At 39.4% G+C, this 21,295-nt stretch overlaps 1 protein-coding gene across 4 annotated transcripts in view; it reads right to left on the bottom strand.

Moving 5' to 3' along the window:
• The window catches only part of ABL2 (ABL proto-oncogene 2, non-receptor tyrosine kinase), a gene marked incomplete at both ends in the record, with an annotated part of 111,370 nt that extends 91,127 nt beyond the window's left edge, over positions 1-20,243 (bottom strand). For all 4 annotated transcript variants that reach the window (XM_079697768.1, XM_079697771.1, XM_079697769.1 and 1 more), the window contains one exon: positions 20,087-20,243. In XM_079697768.1, the coding sequence (XP_079553894.1) occupies positions 20,087-20,243 (157 nt within the window). The remainder of the gene's footprint in view (positions 1-20,086) is intronic.
• Positions 20,244-21,295: the final 1,052 nt, after the last annotated feature.

Genomic DNA, 21,295 nt, shown 5'->3' with positions numbered 1-21,295 from the left:
GCAACAACAAAGAGCTAATACCTATAAAGCACTAATTACATGCCAAACACTATTTCTAAGCACTTTATATAAATTTACTCATTTACTCCTAATAACAACCTTATTAGATAGGTATTATCATCTCTATTTTACAAATAAGGACACTGAATTATAGGGATGTTAAGTAACTTGCCCAAGATCACACAGCTAAGGAAGTGAAGATTTAAAGAAAGGCAGTTTAGCACAAAAGTCTATATATTCTTAACCACCATTCTTTAGCACAAAAGTCTATATATTCTTATTTATACCACACATTATAAGAATACACTAAAACAGTGTGATACTGGCACATAATTAGGCAAATCAACAGAAAGAACAGAAAATCCAGAAACAGAATCAAATGCACACAGGGTTTTACTATACAAAAAGGTGAATAAACAGTTTATTCAATAAATGGCTATTTTGAAATCTCTATATCCTTTCTGTCAGCAATTCCAATTCAAGGCATTTATTCTACAGCTATACCTAGCACGTTTCAAATGATACATAAGATTTTTCACTACAGCACTGTTTGAAACAACCAAATTATATAATTCATCCATACAATGAAATGCCATGCATTAAAAAAAAGAAAAGCAAGTTCTTTACTTATTAGCATGGAAGAATCTCCAAGATAAATTAAGTGGAAAAAAAAAGCAAGGTGCAAAACAGTATATATGCTTCCATTGTTCTCAAAAAAAAAAAAAGCCTGCATGCATATACATGCATATACATGCATATACACATGCATATATGTATGTTATGTGTGTATATATATATATGTATATATATGTGTGTATATATACACACACACCCCTATCTGGTAGTATACATAAGAAACTGGTGATTTGGATTGACAAAATTTGAGTGGCCAGGGAAAGGGGATGGCAGAAACACTTCTGTACCATTTGATTTTTTTTTAAGAAAATTTTCTTTTTTAATTAATTTATTTATTTTTGGCTGCATTGGGTCTTCGCTGCACGCGGGCTTTTTCTAGTTGTGGCGATTGGGGGCTACTCTTCGTTGTGGTGCACGGGCTTCTCGTTGCGGTGGCTTCTCTTGTTGCAGAGCACGGGCTCTAGGTGTGTAGGCTTCAGTAGTTGTGGCACGCAGGCTCAGTAGTTGTGGCTTGCAGGCTCTAGAGCACAGGCTCAGTAGTTGTGGTGCACGGGCTTTGCTGCTCCACAGCATGTGGGATCTTCCTGGACCACTGATCGAACCCGTGTCCCCTGCATGGGCAGGCGGATTCTTAACCACTGTGCCACCAGGGAAGTCCCTATACCATTTGATTTTTGAACTATGCAAAGATACTGAGCATTCAATAAATAAATAAATGATTTAAATTTTACAAGAGAAAGACTGAGCCATTTAGCAGCAGGGATAAATGCCAAAAGAATACATTGAGAGTTATCATGATAAAGAAGCTGAGCAGCCATTACACTCCACGTACTACAAGCTGAAACCGAGAAAGCCAGCTGGAAGAAAGGAAAACTGAACAGATATACAGAGCAAAAACAATGCCAAAACCTTGCAGCCCCTAAAAGAGAAAGATGGAGTATGCAGTCTTAATTTCTAATGGCTTACTAGCTCCAGTTTCCATGAGGCCCAGACATACCATGACTCCAACCGACGGAGTGTCATGATCTCCAGTGTACACACACACAACACACACTTCCACTGGAGTTAGCTCCACTGGTTCACCATTCCCCGCCCTCCTTTTTTTTTTCTTAAGGCCCCTACAACTAACTTTCCTATTCATATGAATGGAAAGGTATTTCAGGATGACACCTTTGTGAGAGAGAAAAGTGCCCTTTGTGAGAGAGAAAGACTGATCTACCTAAGTGAAGTGCTAGAAATATCCAATCAGAATGCTGATAACTGTACCAAAATAAAACTATACATTATACTTAACTATATATCCAGAAGCACTGAAATCTGGGAATTAAACCAAGGGACAGAAGCCTAAATACAATATACTATCTTGTATTAAGGTCTCAAGATTATCTCAGCCTTTATGCTACCATAATTGTTAAGTACATTAACCAATAAAAATGTTAGAAAGGCAACTTTAAAAAAACATTAATAGCTATGACTTTTTGAGTACTTACCATTCACCACGCACCCTCTGGGAATTTTACATGTAATATTTATTTAATTCTCACAGCTCTATGAGGCAGGTACTATTAGCATGACTATTTTACAGATGAGGAAACAGACACATATAAAAAATTCAGAACCCTAAGAGACCTTAGAAATTATGTCTTCCCATGCAAGTTATTTATTTTCTACCTATATCAAGATATTGGTGTGCTAAATCATAAATTTAATCCAGGATCTAAACCCACATAGTCTAACACCAGAGTCCACAGCTATTAACAGCATGCTTATAAATGGCACTGACTGATGTTATAATTGAAAGCACTCAACTAGAAAACCCCAAAGCTTCAAGAATTGCAAGTGTGAAAAATCTGTTTACATCAAGATTAGGGAACAAACACAAAGTCATTCCTGGTAGGATCAGTAATCTCTTAAATATAGTTTTTCAAGGAAATATTTTCCTGTTAATAGTAATTATCTAGCTGTCTTTTATTAGTATTTTTTTAAATTCAATTCTAAAAAATATCTAAGGGGACTTCCCTGGTGGTCCAGTGACTAAGACCCCATACTCCCAATGCAGGGGGTGGGGGTTTGATCCCTGGTCAGGGAACTAAGATCCCACATGCCGCACGGCATGGCAAAAAGAATAAATAAAATAAAAAATATCTAAGAAGGCACAAAACAAGTACATGAAGGCTAGTCTCAAAATAAAATGGTAATATTTATTAATCCTTAATAAAGTGAATTGTATATGTTATATTGTATTTTTCCTTCTATTTTATTACCATGAAAGCTTTGGGAAGACAGTGGAGAATCAGTGCAGAACATCTCCCCCTAGGTACAGCACAAACTTGGGAAAACCACAAAACTTAAGTCAAGCTCTGCTTCCTACTAGTTATGTGGCCTTAAGGTAGGAGACTTACTCTCTCTTAGCTAAACATCTTCATCTGTAAAACCAGGAAATATATATAGCTTCTGGGGTTGTGTTGAGGATTAAGTGATAGGGTAGAATAAAGTATCCAGGACACAGCATCCAATCCTTTCCCAATGCTATTATACTGCTAAAGCACAATGGTTAAGAGCAAAACGTTTAGAGTTAGACATTTCTTATTGTGAGACCGTTTTCATCATTTATTTGCCAAGGACTAAATGAGATAACACCTGAAGTAGTAACATATAAATGCTGAATAAGTATTACTACATAAGTAATACTACCAAAAGCAAAAAATGGGCACCAAAGGTAACTAGAAACTGAACCTAGAAAAATAATAAAAGTTAGACTCTAATCTTTCTGTGCTCTACTACTAAGCTATGTGTCCATGATCAACTTGTTTCATCTGCCTAAGCATTAGCTTATTCACCTATAAATCAAGGGTACCAGAATACTGGGAATTCCCTGGCAGTCCAGTGCTTAGGACTCCGTGCTTTCACTGCCAAGCACCTGGGGTTCAATCCCTGGTCAGGGAACTAAGATCCGGCAAGCTGTGCAGCACAGCCAAAAAAAAAAAAGTGTATCAGAATACATAATTTCTTTTTTGATGTGGACCATTTTTAAAGTCTTTATTGAATTTGTTATAATATCGCTTCTGTTTCATGTTTTGGTTTTTTGGCCACGAGGCATGTGGGATCTCAGCTCTCCGACCAGGGATGCAACCAGCACCCCCTGCGTTGGAAGGTGAAGTCTTAACCAGTGGCCCACCAGTGAAGTCCCAGAATACATAATTTCTAAGGTCTCTTCCAGTTCTAAATTTTTATACCTCTGTCTGTCTGGCTACCAAAGTCATAAATTTTATCTTAAAACAACCAATACCGTCACATATACATACACTCACCCTCAAGGAAAAAAAATATAAACCTGTAGCAGATTGAAAAATTTAGAGATTCAGGGAAATGGCCAAAAATGTTAAGCACTACAACTCCAGTTGAAGATTTTATTTATTTATTTATTTATTTATTTATAAAATTTATTTATTTTTGGCTGCATTGGGTCTTCGTTGCTGTGCGCAGGCTTTCTCTAGTTGCATCGAGCGGGGGCTAATCTTCATTGCAGTGCACGGGCTTCTCATTGCAGTGGCTTCTCTTGCTGCAGAGCATGGGCTCTAGGTGCGCGGCCTTCAGTAGTTGTGGAGCATGGGCTCAGTAGTTGTGGCTCTCGGGCTCTAGAGTGCAGGCTCAGTAGTTGTGGCCCACGGGCTTAGTTGCTCCGTGGCATGTGGGATCTTCCCGGACCAGGGATCGAACCCGTGTCCCCTGCACTGGCAGGCAGATTCTTAACCATTGTGCCACCAGGGAAGTCCCTCCAGTTGAATATTTTAATAAGAAACATGCTAATGTCAAATACTTTAAATAAGAAAAAATTATTTTAAAAAGGAACACCTAAAAATAATGAAAAACAGTGCTAATTTATAGTTGCTACAAAAAACTGAAAATACTTAAAGCATTTTGAGTACCTGCCTAGCTCGCAAAGACTCTCCTGAAACATCAATCTCACACTGTGGTAGGCCCAGAGTAGCTAAATACATTCTAGATCAGTGGTCCTCAACCAGGGGTGATTTTATCTCCAAGGGGATTTTGGCAATATCTAGAGACATTTTTTGGTTGTTACAGTTAGAAGGTGAGCGCTACTGGCATTTAGTTGACAGGGGCCAACAATCCTGCTAAACACCCTACAATGCACAGGACAACCCACAAAAAGAACCATTCAACCCAAAATGTCAATATTATGGAGGTGATCTGACCACCAATCACAGCTACTCTCCTGGGAATCTGGAACTGAGACTAAGAAATTAAAGTTCAATATAGACCATCTTTTTGGTCAGAGATTAACAAAAAAAAAAAAAAAAAGAAGAAGAAGAAAAGTATGGTATGAATTGAATGTCTAAGAGAGAAGAATAAAGTGAGCAAACAGAAGCCAAAACAAGAGACAGAAAATAAATATTGCCTGAGTTTTTAGCAGCCTTCCACGTCCTGTTTCTGGGCCAGCCTAGCTGCATTCCTGTTCTTGAGCCTCCACTATCTCCATATAAATTTTCTAGGTATTACATAATATGGAGTTGGTCTCTCCTACTTGTAACCAAGAGTCCTACTCACATACATTACCCACAGAAAACTGCTAAGATAGAAGAATCGACTACAGCAGAGTAATACTTCAACACAAGTAAATCAAAAATAAATTTGATGAAACTTTATAATAGTAAGAAACCAATGGTGAGGTACAGAAAAAAGATCAATGAGAACTAATCTATAAATATAAGGACAACAGAGGAAACAGAAAAGGTAAATAATGTGGAAACCAGGGAAAGAGTCAAAATTTCCTGAACTAGAAGAACAACCAAAAACCAAAGACAGTTGGTATATGATATAAAGACTGAGAAATAATCATTTAAGACAGACTCCTCAAACATCTACCTACCAAGCTCTTAAGCTTTAAGAGGAAGAATTTTATACAACTCAGTAACACAAAAACAATTCAGTTAAAACATGGGCAGGGAATTCCCTGGCAGTCCACTGGTTAGAACTGCACGCTTTCACCACTGAGGGTGCCAGTTCAATCCCTGGTCAGGGAACTAAGATCCTGCAAGCCGTGCAGTGTGGCCAAAAATTTAAGAAAGACAAAAAGAAAAATAAATAAGTTAAAAATGAGCAGAGAATCTGAATAGACATTTTTCCAAAGAAGACATACAAATGACCAACAGGTACATGAAAAGGTGCTCAACATCACTAACCACAAGGGAAATGCAAATCAAAACTACAAAAAGATATCACCCCATGCTGGTTAGAATGGCTATCATTTAAGAAAAAGAAGAGATAGGGTTGGCAGGCAAGGGTGTGGAGAAAAGGGAGCCCTTCTGCACTGTAGGTGGGAATGTAAATTGGTGCAGCCACCACAGAAAACAGTATGGACGTTCCTCAAAAAACTAAAAATAGAACTACCATATGAACAGTGATCCAACTTCTGGGTTTATACCCAAAGGAAATGAAAACAGCATCTTGAAGGAATATCTGCATTCCCACATTCACTAAGCGTGATTCACAATAGCCAAGAGAGGACACAACCTAAGTGTCCATCAAGAGATGAATGGATAAAGAAGATGGAAGAGATACACATACACACACACACACACACACACACACACACACACACACACACACACACAATGGAATATTATTCAGCCATGAGAAAGAAGAAATCCTGCCATTTGCAACAACTTGGATGGACCTTGAGAGCATTATGCTATGTGAAATAAGTCTGACAGAAAAAAGGCAAATACTGTATGATATCACTTATATGTGGAATCTAAAAAAGCTAAACTCAGAGAAGAGAGGAGAGTGGTGGTTAACAGGGCCTAAGAAGCGGGGGAAATGGGGAGACACTGGTCAAAGGGTACAAACTTCCAGTTATAAGATTAACAAGTTTTGAAGATCTAATATAGTGCATGGTGATTATACCTAATAATACCAATACTATATATTTGAAAGTTGCTAAAAGAGTAGATATTACATGTTTTTACCACAAAAAAGAAATGGTAATTATGTGATTTGATGCAAGTGTCAGTTAATTGCTATGATGGTAATCACACTGCAATACATAAATGTATCAAATCAATAGCTGTATACCTTAAACTTAGATAAGGTTATATGTTAATTATATCCCAATAAACTGGAAGGAAAAAAAGAGGAAGAATTTTTAAAATAAAAAGATTTTATATGCTGCCAAGAAAAAAGAATAAACAGATAAACATAAAAGGATAAGCATGACCTCAGACTTGAAAAAGTAACAGCGTGGTAGAAAATTTGCCAGAGCTAAAGCCCTCCTGATACAGCCCATGGCCAAGATGACTTTTCTCTTTGAAGACAGTTAGTAATTTCAAGAAACAGATAACTTGAAATAATTAGATCAAAGAACTTACAAATCCATTAGAATTTTCCCAAACAGCAGGATTAATAACAGAATAAAATAGAAAATGAAAAATATAATGATAAAGACAGAATGAAAACATTATGAAATCCTAAGACTTAAAAGTGCAGTTAAGCTAAAAATAGGGTAGTAAAAGGAAAAACATACACTGGATAATAAAGCCAAATTTAAAGTAACTTTCTACCAATCAGTAACTGCAAAGAAAACTCAAAGCACCTCTACAGAATAAACTCTGCACTGTAACATGCCGGGTATAATATTTCTAAGTGAACAATGCAAAAAATACCTTCTCTTGTTGAATGTACCAATTCATTTAAATTTATTGAGGGTCAACTTTGTGCCTGTCACTGTTAAAGGTACAGGGACTCCGGTGGTGAACAAGATCAAGTTCCTGCTCTCATAGAGCTTACCATTTAAAACAGAACTGTCCAATAGAAATGCAAGCCACAAATGTGAGCAAAAATATGTCATTTTACATATTCTGGGGCTTCCCTGGTGGCGCAGTGGTTGAGAGTCCACCTGCTGATGCAGGGGACACGGGTTCGTGCCCCGGTCCGGGAAGATCCCACATGCCGCGGAGCGCCTGGGCCCGTGAGCCATGGCCTCTGAGCCTGCGCGTCTGGAGCCTGTGCTCCGCAACGGGAGAGGCCACAACAGTGAGAGGCCCGCGTACCACAAGAAAAAAAAAAAAAAAAAAAATGTGTGAATACATATTCTGGATGCTAGGTTAAATTTTTTAATCCATAAAATTAATTTTAACAATCTATTCTAGGGACTTCCCTGGTGGCGCAGTGGTTAAGAATTGCCTGCCAGTGCAAGGGACACGGGTTCGATCTCTGGTCCGGGAAGATCCCACATGCCATGGGGCAATTAACCCCATGTGCCACAACTACTGAGCGTGTGCTCTAGAGCCCAGGAACCACAACTACTGAAACCCACACGTCTAGAGCCCGTACTCCACAACAAGAGAAGCCACCACAATGAGAAGCCCGCGCACAGCAAAGACCCAACACAGCCAAAGATAAGTAAATACATTTATTTTTTTTAAATCTATTTAATCTGACATATCTAAAACATTATCGTGTCAACATGTAATCAACATAAAAACATTAATATGATATTTTACATTCTTTTTTCATACTGAGTTTTTGAAATGTAGTGTGTATTTTAACACAGCTCTTCTCAATGAGGACAAAGGACATTTGCTGAATAGTCACATGTGGCTAGTAGGTGCCATACTGGACAGTGCCAACCTAGGAAGAGGGACGGGGCTGCTTTCTTTTTTTTCCATTTCAAATCTTGTCATATTCTTTGACTATTTATAAACTCTCCACATATATCTCTGATAAAAATAACTATAAAGAATTTCCTGGTCAGAGCAAATAGCAACTCCAAGCACGTATTTTATGCAAAACTGGAAACAACCTACCATCAATATGAAAAATTCTGAATAAACTGTGGTATAGTTACACAGCGGAATATTGAACTATATTATTTCAAATGGATATATCTCAGAAACACACAGGATAGAAACAGAAAGTTGCAAGATGATACACCTGGCATAGAATTTATGTAAATCTTTCAAACATACAAAGCTACAAACTGGCGCCTACCCCACACATACCCTCTACAGATAATTACAAGTGGAATATAAAATGCAACTATTTAGAGGGGAAGGATAAACACCATCAGGGTAGTATTAAACTCAGGATAGGAAGGGAGAAGAATGGGTTTGAGAAGGCCTGCAAAGGGTATTCAACTGTCTCTATAATGTTTTCTTTTTTTAAAAATGTGACATAACATTAACATTTGTTAAATCTGGGTGGCGGGTACCTGGACATTCTGTTATGTGCTCTACTTTTCTGTATGCTTGAAATACTTCCTTTTAAAAAAAAATGCTTTCTTCACATTTTATTTCTATTTCTGAAGAACAGACCAGAGTTTACTGGTATCAGAAACTTAACTTCTGATAAATATACATCTTTATAAAAGAAAATATTCTCTCCTCATACCTCCTTAAAGTTAATTCTCAGTTTCACAAAATTAATCATTCCACACTGAATCTAGTCTTCGAGTTAGCTAATGGATTATCGGCATAGTTAAAAATATATATATTGATTCAGGAGCTAAACACAAGTCCAGATGCTATCTGGAGGGAATCCAGAACTCCTCTATAGTATCCACAGAATACATTTTTTCATAGCTAAAAGGTTTATGTTTACCAAAAATCAATGTTCAGAGGTCTCAACTACTGATGTAGCACTGTGACTAAGAATTGTCAACAACATCAGGAATGTATTTACCAAACTTAATATTCCCCTCAGTGCAAAAACATAAATTGTATGCTTTAGTCTAGACGCTAGTCACCAATAATGACACTTCTTAATGAAAATGTAGAGAAACAATTTCTCTAGTTGCCGTATTAAAATATACCAGGCAGGGCTTCCCTGGTGGCTCAGTGGTTGAGAGTCCGCCTGCCGATGCAGGGGACACAGGTTCGTGCCCTGGTGCGGCTGGGCCCGTGAGCCATGGCCGCTGAGCCTGCGCGTCTGGAGCCTGTGCTCCGCAACGGGAGAGGCCACAACAGTGAGAGGCCCGCGTACCGCAAAAAAAAAAAAAAAAAAAAATATATATATATATATATATATACACACATATATACTTTAGATATATGTACTATATATACCTTAGCTATTTTGTAGAAAATAAATGGACAAAACATGTACTGTTACCACCAATAATAGTAACCAGAATTCATTAAGAAAAAGGATAGACGGTTTCTCTCCCTGCAGCCCACTCCTACTTCCACCATGCCTCCTCCAACCAAACGCCTTACAGTACAGAAGTGTGATAAAGAATGAATAGTAATAACAGCTTAAAACTCTTCCTTATTTTTAAAAAAAGGCCTCTAGGAATATCAGTTTTAAGAAAATAAAAATGTTGGTAGAAAGTTACTACTACAGAAAATCTGGCTGCCTTCCTAGAAAGAGAATTAAAGGGAAAATGATTAGATGCAATACGAATACAGTAAGGCAACCAGACCCAGGGCTGACAAACAAAAATCACTACTCATATACTAGCAATAAGCAATTAGGAAATGTAATGCAGAAGAATTACACTTATGATCACAACAAAAATTTTAAGAAGCCCACCAATAAGCTTAACAAGAAATGTCCAAAAACAATGGGAAACCAATGGAAAATCTTTTACTTAAGGACACAAAGATGACCTAGACTGGCAAAGGGACACCATGTTCTTAGATGTAAGGACACAATAATGCAGCAATGTCAATTCACCCTCAAGTTAACCTATAATTCAGTACAATCACTATCAAAATCCCATCAAGATTTCTCAATCTTAACAATCTGGTCCCAAGAATCTTTGGAAGATATAATATGCAATAACATCCAAATAAACTTTGAAAAGTAACACAATAATAGGGAGCTACCCAGGTAAACATATGCACTTTAAGCTTATAATACAGTTACCATAATTAAAATATGTTAACAATGTGCAGGAAGAAATAAAGATGAATGGAACAATGGAAAGAGTTTTAAAAAGATTTGTGGACATTTGAGAATTAAATATATAAGAAATACAGCTCTTCAAAGCAGTGGAAATTGATGAACTATTCAATTATTAGTACAATGGAAAAACATTAAGTTGGTTCCAGCCTCAAATATGTATATATAAATTTCAGAAAGGTTCAAGCTGGTAATAAGAAAAAATATGAGGAAAACAGGAGATCTTTAATAATCTTGTAAACGAATACTCATCAATAAGAAAATGGTTAACATCTAAACAAAATGGTTAAAATATATATCAAGAGCACAGAACACTATAAAGCTATTGAAAAGAATGAGAAGTGTACACATCCTGGCATAGAAAAGTCTTCCAGACATATTAAATGCAAAAACCAAATCTGGGAGAAAAAAAATCATACTGTATAATGCATTTACTTGCATTTATGAAATGGCAAGAGAAATATTAATATGTGCACTCACACAAATGTAATTACATAAAAAGTTCTGGGAAGATAACATATCAAACCATGAACAGTAGTTTCCTCTAACAAGGGAATATATGGATCATGGGTTGGAACATCAAAGAGGACTTTCATGTCTCATCTACATGCTTCTGTACTGATGGTTTTTTTTTTTTTACACTGAGATACCTCTTTATATATTTTCACACAATTAAAAAATGCAAATTTCAACATTAATAAAAGAAAGCTACTATAACAAAAACCTTCAAGTGTCAACCTTTCTTTCCTATAAGAAAAAGATCGGTGATATGAATTATGCCTGTTAGTACTGCTAGTCTTAGGAAAATTTTTAAGATTTCCTAAGAAAATTACCAAGTTTTCTTAGTAATTATCTGGAACCACAAAATGCCACGTGGCAATCTTTAGTACTAACTCAGTATTGTTATTTTAATTTGCTGAAATTAGCATAGAGAAAGGAACATGTTAACAAAATTGTGTATGTACATATTGTATATTATATTAAGCCACAGAACATTTTCTTTGACCTTGACCACATCAAATGAAAGGTTTTCTAAATCCTCCCTCTCCTTGGAAAAGCAAACCAGGGAATATAAATTGCCTGGGCCTGCTGAGCTTTGTGTTCTGCTGGATCAAAAGCCAATACTGGCAGAGTTCACTACAGAGGAGCCCGCAGTACCACCATCATAGACTCAGCACATTTACAGCACAAAGCAAAGACAGAGAAGAAGCTCAATATAGGTCTCATTTTTTTAAGCAACCAAAATTAAATTTGTCACAGTATTATAGTTAACGTGCATTAATCTGTGCATTTATTTGAGTGAAAGTTCAATTGACAATAATTGACCTGGGACTGCCCTGGTGGCACAGTGGTTAAGAATCCGCCTACCAGCTCAGGGGACACGGTTTGATCCCTGGTCCGGGAAGATCCCACATGCCGCGGAGCAACTAAGCCCGTGCACCACAACTACTGAGCCTGTGCCCTACAGCCCGCGAGCCACAACTACTGAAGCTCGTGCACCTAGAGCCCGTGCTCCACAACAAGAGAAGCCACCGCAATGAGAAGCCCGAGCACAGCAACGAAGAGTAACCCCCACTCGCTGCAACGAGAGAAAGCCTGTGCACAGCAACGAAGACGTAATGCAGCCAAAAATAAATAAATAAATAGATAGATAAATCTATTTATTTATAAAAAAGAAAAGAATTGAACTGAGAAATCATTCTAATTAGTACAACGATCACAAATTTACATACTGAAATTATGCCCTCAACCCAAAAAGGCAGAGATTAGTAACCAACAGTTATTATACAAAATATCACACTTCCCCACACACAGACACACAAAACAAGACTAGTTTATTAACTGTTTCATGAGAGTGTTCATCAATATCTACTTAAGCAGCATCATTCTTTTTGACAGCAATTCTAAATTATACCTAAAAATTCTCTGAGATATTAACATAGGCAATTACTGTAAAATAACTGAATAAAGAAACACAGAAAATACTCTAGAGTGTTAAACTAGTTTTTTTTAATTCTATCATATTATCTAAAAAGGAAAAAGAAATGTCTTTATAAGTTGCATATTACAATAATAAGCTAAATAGATCACTTTAAGTGGCTACACAGATTCCAATACAAGGAGAAAAGGAGAGTTATAATCTATCAACAGGGAGTGGGGGATATAAAAGTCTTTAAATATTAGTAATACTAAGTCTAGAGGTTAAGCCAATAGTTCAACATTACCATGAGATTTCAAATTGCACTATGAGCGCCTACTGCTCCATTTGTTAGGCCATAATATCTAAGTCTCAATCCATAGCCACAGAGTAAGTATATAGATCTAACCCTGGTCTACCATTCTGAAACCCTCATCATTGGTCTCAAGAGAGATAGGGTAAAAAAAAGACTAAAAATCTTCCTATATACACACACATACATATACATATGTACATATACACAAACCCCAAAAGGTAACTAGGCATCATCACACATAACTACAGAATCACAAATAGGTATCCCAATTTCTTTGGTCTCTTATCTTTTTCAATTTGAGCAAGGTTTTATGGGGTTTACGTGAAAAAAACCCTGCAATTAAGTACTTAGAACATGCCTGGCACACAGCACTCAATAAGTGGCAATTATTTCTTCACAGCTTCTTCCAGGGACTAAGGCCCACTCTAAGCAGAACTCTGTGTGTCTTACCTCCCTTTTCCCTGACACAAGATTCTTTCAAAAGTGCACCTCTCAACAGACCTTCAACATATGAACTTTTAGAGATTTAAAAAAAAAAAAGTTGAGGCCAAAGCACCTCTTCCTGCCGCAAAAAAAGTGGCATAAGACAGTGGACACCTGCATGTGGACACTAGACTTGCAACAAATGGACTTCTGAACCAGTTTTAAGTAGAAGAGTCAATACATTACGTTTTCTGACAACTGACAAACTTTGAATTACTTTTGATCCACCACTATTCTTAATCTCACATTACCAACAGTTCTCAAAGTGTGGCCCCAACCAGCAGCCTTCAGCAACACCTAAAAATTTGTCAAAAATGCAAACTCTTGAATCTCACCTCAGACGTAAATAAGAAACTCTGGGGGTGGGACCCAGCAATCTGGGTCTCCACACTAAAGTTTGAGAATGGTTCTATATGATCTGGTGAAGTATTAACAGTGACATTCCAAATTTATCTATTCCAGAAGAAATCTGTTAAGATTGATGAGGTTAACATTACGTATTTTGAAATCTTATACACATAGTATATGAGAAAAAGCCCAATTTGACTCACAAAATTAAGAATATAAAAGTTCTATTAAAACATGCTTTTAGCTTCCCTGGTGGCGCAGTGGTTGAGAGTCCGCCTGCCGATGCAGGGGACACGGGTTCGTGCCCCGGTCCGGGAAGATCCCACGGGCCGCGGAGCGGCTGGGCCCGTGAGCCATGGCTGCTGAGCCTGCACGTCCGGAGCCTGTGCTCCGCAACGGGAGAGGCCACAACAGTGAGAGGCCCGCGTACCGCGAAAAAAGAAAAAAAAATGCTTTTAACAAGAAACTTTATAACCAGAGGTAAAAATAATATAAGGAGGCACAAAAAGTTCTTAAAGGATGTTAGATGAAGGAGATTACAATATAAAAAATCATTAAATATTAAATAGCAAACAAATGTGCCAGCTTAGAATGAGGTCTCAACCTAAACTTTACATATGCCTTGGCCTGTGCTTCTAGTTCACCTTCTGTGAAGGAAGAAAAACACCAGTATGAAAAGAGTAAGAAAGACCCATAAGACAAATAATCCTAAGAAGATAACATTTACCCTCAAGGAAGGCAGGTCTAAGGTGATTTCAGATCCCCAACATTTCCCCACCTTTTTGCTGCTTTCTGAAAGTCCTTTAATAATCAAGAGTCACTTGTGAGAAAAATAGAGACTTAGACAAAACAGAGACTTAATATAAATGCTGGACTTCCTGGGTGGTGCAGTGGTTAAGAATCTGCCTGCCGATGCAGTGGACACAGGTTTGATCCCTGATCCAGGAAGATCCCACATGCCGCGGAGCAACTAAGCCCGTGCGCCACAACTACTGAGCCTGTGCTCAAGAGCCCACGAGCCACAACTACTGAACCCGTATGCTACAACTACTGAAGCCCACGCGCCTAGAGCCTGTGCTCCACAACAAGAGAAGCCACCTCAGTGAAAAGCCTGCGCACCGCAATGAAGAGTAGCCCCTGCTCACCGCAACTAGAGAAAGCCCATGTGCAGAAAGGAAGACCCAATGTAGCCAAAAATAAATAAATTAATTTAAAATATATATATATATATATAAATGCTAAGACAATTCTACACTTTAGCATGCTATTGTGATGACAATAGCAGCATTTGAGATAGTTTACAAAACATTTTCACATTAGACTCATGTAATCTTCACAAACATCTTGAGGTAAATAACAATGATAACAACAAAACTACTATTTACTGAGCACTTAGAGCCTTACAAAATTTTATCATTTAATTCAACAACCTGCTGAGGTTGGAGTTGTAAACCACTTACTAATGTCAGACACAAGGCAGGATCTGAACCCAATTCTATCTAATTTTAAAACCCATCTTCTTGGGACTTCCCTGGTGGTACAGTGGTTAAGACTCCATGCTCCCAGTGCAGGGGCCATGGGTTCGATCCTTGGTCAGGGAACTAGATCCCATATGCATGCCACAACTGAGAGTTCACATGCCACAAATAAGGAGCCCGCCTGCCACAACTAAGACCCAATGCAACCAAATAAAAATATTTTTTAAATGCATTTAAAAAATAAAATAAAATAAAATCCATGTTCTCTAAATCTCTACACTATGGCAAGATTTGGAGACAAAGGCTTGAGTTTCAGGCCCATAACTTAACAGCTATATGCCCTTGGGAAGTCACTTAATTCTCTTAACTCTTCATCTATAAGATGGGAAGATTAATATCTGTCCCCACCTATTTCAGAGTACAGCTGACCCTTGAACAACTCGGAGGTTGGGGCACCGACGCTCCACGAAGTCGAAAATCCTCTTATAACTTTACAGGTGGTCCTCCATATCCAGGTTTGGCATCCGTGGATTCAACCAACTGCGATAAAACTATAGTACATATTTATTGAAAAAAATCTGCCTGTAAGTGGACCCTGCAAGTTCAAACCCATGTTGTTCAAGGGCCAACTGTAATTGTAAAGATCAAATAAGATAAAGGACATAAAAGGTGTTCATAAACTCAAAAAAAACTACACAAATATAAATTAATATTACCATCATCATTACTGATTTTGACAGAGAGAGTGAAGAGAAAAAAAAATGATACAGTATAATAATTGCAAGGGGGAAAGATGCTGGTTTTTCTTTTTAAAGCAAGTTGAAGACCCTTAAGGAGAAACTTCAGACTTCAAAATTTACCTGGGACCTTACTGTCAACTGGGCTTGTGATAAAAGAATCTGTACCACAAATTATTTTGTCACTTTTCTAAAAATACAGACACACCCAGATACCTGTAACTTACACAGATTTGGACATTAACAAAAACCTAACAGCTGATTTCTTTTTAAAAGTCTGGTTTTCATAAGAACCAGTAGCCACTATACTAGGTCACCATAATTAAAATTCTCTTGCAACGGCCTTGCTGTTCTTTTCTACAGTATCATTTTCAACCTGTGGTGCCGACATTTTTCATTCTGCAAAGACTAAAACATGAACTACAAATTCTAAATAAAGAAATCAGACCAATTAAACTGATGAGTTTAAGGGAAAAGTTTTATTACTCAAAACTTCACAATTTAAGGTTAATTTTTAATAGCATTTACAGCAAATGAGTGAGAGAAGGAAGTTGAAGTGAAATCACTCAACTGTTGTAATGTATGTCAGATATTAAAAAGACAAGGAGATATTCAACCCTAGATTACTAGTCACAAAACATCAGCTCACCAAAAAGGTTCAATAGCAGATTTCAGAAAAATCACACAGCACTCACCTCTTTCATACCAAAAAACAGCCCAATTATTTTTATTCCTTCTAAATTACATTCACAAAAGGCATTTTTGGCAAAGCAAATTATTATAACAACTTACATATTAATAAAAAAAATCATTCTCATTTACACCATTTCTTTTATCTACAGAAGAAAAATCATGGACTCTGATAAACCCATTTCTGTAACGTACATACATTTTTACTATGTACAATATTTAATCTATATTTAAACCTACATGTAAACTCAACAGTCAAACCTAACTTTCGTATACGAAATTATGTGCTAATACCTCAATACTGAAACTCAAGACAGTGACTTGTACACTAGTTGCGAGGTTTTTTGTGTAAATGTCAAACAACAGGTCCACTGAGAAGCTTTTGAATCTAACTGAATTTATTCATTCAAGCCAGAATTTATCATGTGTTTCTAAGCAGTGGTTCTCACCTAGGGGCAATCTAGCAATGTCTGAAAACATTTCTGGTTGTTACAACTTGTGGGGGGCGGTGAGGTAGTTTGCCAGAAAGGGGTGCTACTGGCATCTAGTGAGCAGAGGCCAAGGATGCTGCTAAACATCTTACAAAGTATAGGACAGACCCCCACAGCAAAGAACATCCCACCCCAAAATGGCAATAACTGCCAAGGTTGAGAAACTCTGAGCTATAGAAGTTTATAAACACCCATCTGTCTAAAAACAGTACTCACTTAACCTTTGTTTCCTATATTATTTGCCAATTCTATTCTTTACATACTAGTCTTTGGCAACAAACTTACCCTATTCCCATCCTTTCAATCAGCTTCTGACTTCCAAATTTGTCAATACAGCCAATTTCAAAATTTATTATCTTGGACTCATCCCTATTTTTAATAGTAGTAGTAGTTGTAGTAGTAATGGCTGGGGCCAACACATATTTAGCCCTTACTACATGCCAGGCACTATTCTAAGTGCCTTGTACATATTAACTCATTAATCTAGGTACTATTATACCAGGTATTCTTATTATCCCCATTTTACAAATGAAGAATCCAAGGCACAAAAAGGTTAAATAATTTGTCCAGGGTCACAAAGATAATAAGCAGTCAAGCCAGGTTTCAAATCCAGGCAGAATGCCTCCTAAGTATTCCAAAGTCGTCCTCTCTTCTTTCATCCTCTAAACCAAATCATAAAATCCTTAAGTTCCACAAGGACAGGGACCCTGTTATACTCACAGCAACATCCCCAGGGCCCAGTACATAATAGGGGCTCAAAAAACTTTTCTTTGTTGAATGCATGAAATATCCCTCAAACTCACCCCACCTGTTTCCACTGCCTCCGCTCAAGGCCAAGGCTTTCAGCACCTCACACTTGGGTTTCTTTACATAGCCTATAAACTAACCAATCAGGTAAATGGATATAAACTCCTCTGCCACATTTTCAATAACCCAGCCCATAACCCAACATATTCAAAGTTTTCTTACCACTGCTTCTCAATTATCAGTAGAATCATAACATCTTAAGAGTCAGATGGTACCTTAGAGATCATCCAATCCAACATTTAACAGATAAAGAAACCCAAAGACGGTAAGTGACTAAATCACCCAGCCAGGTGGAGCCAAGACCAGTACTTGATTCTTGCAATTTTTGCTCTAGGATTCACTCCTGGAGGATTTGCTTCACTCATGACAGATGTGTCTCCTCACTGTTCCATCAACAAATTACGTTCATTTCAATTGTTCACACTTAAGTTGTTTCTCCTGCACAGCCTACCCTCTTTTTCTTGCTCCATAGATCCAAATCCTATTCATCCTTCAAAATCTCCTCCTATTCCATTCTTCAGGACCTCCTCCGTCTCAGAAAATCTTACGTCCTGAATAGATGCTAGAGGAAGAGGATCACCACTACCTACTGGGCCAAGTTTAATACATAACTAACACTTTCCACAAAGCAAAGCTACTTGGATCATTTCTTCCCTGAAAACTATTTACCCATTCTTTGCTCCAATGTTTCTGGAAGTGATTTCGATACAGACTAACTTATATGGCACCTTCATAAAATGTTTATATACCTGGAAGAGAAGCTCACTCACATCTTTTAGAGTAGACACGTAACTCCTGAATGACCCAAATCACCTATATCTCTTCCATTAGGAAACTCAGGTTGTTCACAAAGTCCAAACCCAGAACTCTGATACAACTCACCTAGCAGCCACAGCTTCTAAGGTTCATCTCTTTCTCTGCATACTATCATTTGTCTTAACTTCCTCCAAAACTCCATTTCTGAGAAATAGTTCACACTTCTCTTCCCTCCTCGTCTTCCCTACACCATGCAGTATAGAATACCCTCTTTTATCTTTTATTATTTTCCATATGCCTCTTCAGTGAAAGTCCAGTTTGCTACCTCTCATCCAACCTCAACTAGCCAGTCGTTTATACAGAAGTCACATCTATCTCTTCAGCCTCTATCAGGTCTTAGGGTATCTCAACTCCATGAAGGTTAATTTTGTTTTTTTCCCCCCTTCTCCATTCTTCCTTCCTCTAGACAAGTGGCCTCAAAAGTGGTGTGGGTGCAGCTCAGAGGAAGTGCAAAAGGATCCACTGGGCTGCAGGAAACAATTTATTAGAACCCTTGTTATATTTATTTTTTCATCTCATCCTTTCTTAAATTCTATTTCTGTGTACATTTCTAAGTTACCCATTAGTTCAGTAATAAAGATACATAAATTCTTGGGAGTACATGATCACGAGTCTGGAGACAACTGTTTTAAAAATACCTTGATAATGAGGACAAAGTAATAGGTTCCAGGCCATATAGAGGATGTAAGTATGTATATGTGTGGATACATATATATATATATATGCACACCTGGTAGGAAGAAAAACTCTTGTTTGTATCCAAAGTCCTAACGATGCCCACCAACCTCTAACCCCTACCAGCCATCTCAGAAATGTGTCCTAATCAAAAGAGCAGAACAGAGGTTGGTTTGGCAAAGCCCTTCATTTCCAGTTTGAAAAAAAAAAAAAAAATTCAAAGTGCTAAGATACTACCCTTATCTTTCCCGTAGAAGGGTATTTCAGGACACTGTTCACTATCCTGACACTGCTCATTGCCTGATTTATACGTATATACTTCATAGGCCACTACCTGCTGAGATTCAGTTCCTATTTCCCAATCCCTCGAGGCACAACTCATGCTCCCTTCGCTAACGACCAATTTATACTAACACCTGGACTGAGCTCACACCTCCCTTCATCCTTCTCTCCCGAGGACACTATCCACCATCTTCCGCGAGCCGCACAGTCGCGTCCCAGTGCAGAGGACAGTCCATCCAAGGTCCCTAAGACCACTTCTCTTTCCTCCTCCGCCCCCGGGAGCTGCCAGCCAGGCTAGAGACGGGAGCGGGGGAGGAGGGGTGTGACTCGCCTCCCGTGACTGGCCCAGATGGCAGCAGATTCCGCCCCCACTCTTGGGCACCCCTCCACCCCTCGACCCCCTAGGGCTGCCTGTCTGCCTCCCACCCCGCCCCAACCCCACCTCCGGCCTCCCCCACGCCCTCACGCCGGCTCCCGGACACACTCACCGTGCTGGGTGAAGATATTGAAGCCGGCCTCTGCGGTGCGCCCCGCCAGGTCCCGCCTGCGGCTGGAGGGCCTGGCTGCGCTGCTGCCCCGGATCCCGCGGGGTTGCGACTGCTGAAGCCCCGGAGCCTCCCCGACGCGGCCCACCTGCTGCCCCATCCCTGCACTTGCGTACTCCCGCGCACCCGCCGACCCGTGGTCACATTCCTCCTCGGCTCCGGCCTGGGGCTCCAGGCGCTTGTTCCGGCCTCTCCTTCCCAGTCGAGGCCCCGGCCCTGAGCGGTCCGGCCACCGGCGTCTCCGCACCCGACTCCTCACAGCAGCCGCCGCGCTGCCTCTCGACGCCTCACAGATTCTCCTTTTCCCTCCCCATCCCGCGGCTCCGCGCCCTCAACACTGCCGCCGCCGCCGCCGCCATCTTTAAACCACCGAGCACTGGGAGAGCGTGGGACAGAGCGTCTCCCACCCCCCACCCGACCAGTCACCTCCGCTACTCGGAGGGAGGGCTTCCCGGCGGCCCCGCCCCGCCCCGCCCCGGCCCCGGCCCCGGCCCCGGCCCGCCCGCGCGCCCCCTTCTTCTCTGAGGGTGGGTTCGCCCCCGCCCCCGCCCCCGCCCCCCGCAGCCCCCGTACCTACCTCACTGGCACGTCTACCGCTGCTTCAGGTCTTTCGGCCCTTCGGTTCGTTCGCGGCACCTCGGCCTCCCACATCCGAATCCGCCTTAGCCAACCCCTCCCACGTTAGGTTCTACATGCTACCGCCTTTTTTAGGGTTGGATGGTCTAAAGCCTTCCCTGTCCCACCTCCACCTGTCAAATCAATCAGTCGCGCTGAGAGCCCCAGGTGCACAGCTCACTCTTTAGCAGGCACAGTTGGGACAGAAAAGCACAAGGCGTTTGGTGCTTGCCATCCAGGTGAGGCTCACTAAAATGCCCTGGAGAATTCCTTTAAATACCCTCGTCACCAAGCCCACCTACAGTCAAAAGTAAATGATATAAAATGTACATGAAGATAATAAAAAGGTACATTATTTCATTGTAATTTTTTGAAACTTTCATAATGTTAAGTTGCACTCGCCTCGGTTGTCTGCACTCTACAGTCTCATTGGAGAAGCAGTTATGACCCGGTTCCTCATATTGTATTACCATGAATTCCTCTTGAACTCCTTTACCGTGTAACCACGTGTGTTTCTGTTACCCTTAACATGCTTGA

Source organism: Hyperoodon ampullatus, assembly GCF_949752795.1.
Source record: "Hyperoodon ampullatus genome assembly, chromosome: 2".
Lineage (NCBI taxonomy): Eukaryota > Metazoa > Chordata > Mammalia > Artiodactyla > Ziphiidae > Hyperoodon > Hyperoodon ampullatus.
This window is presented reverse-complemented; position numbering and strand designations above follow the sequence as displayed.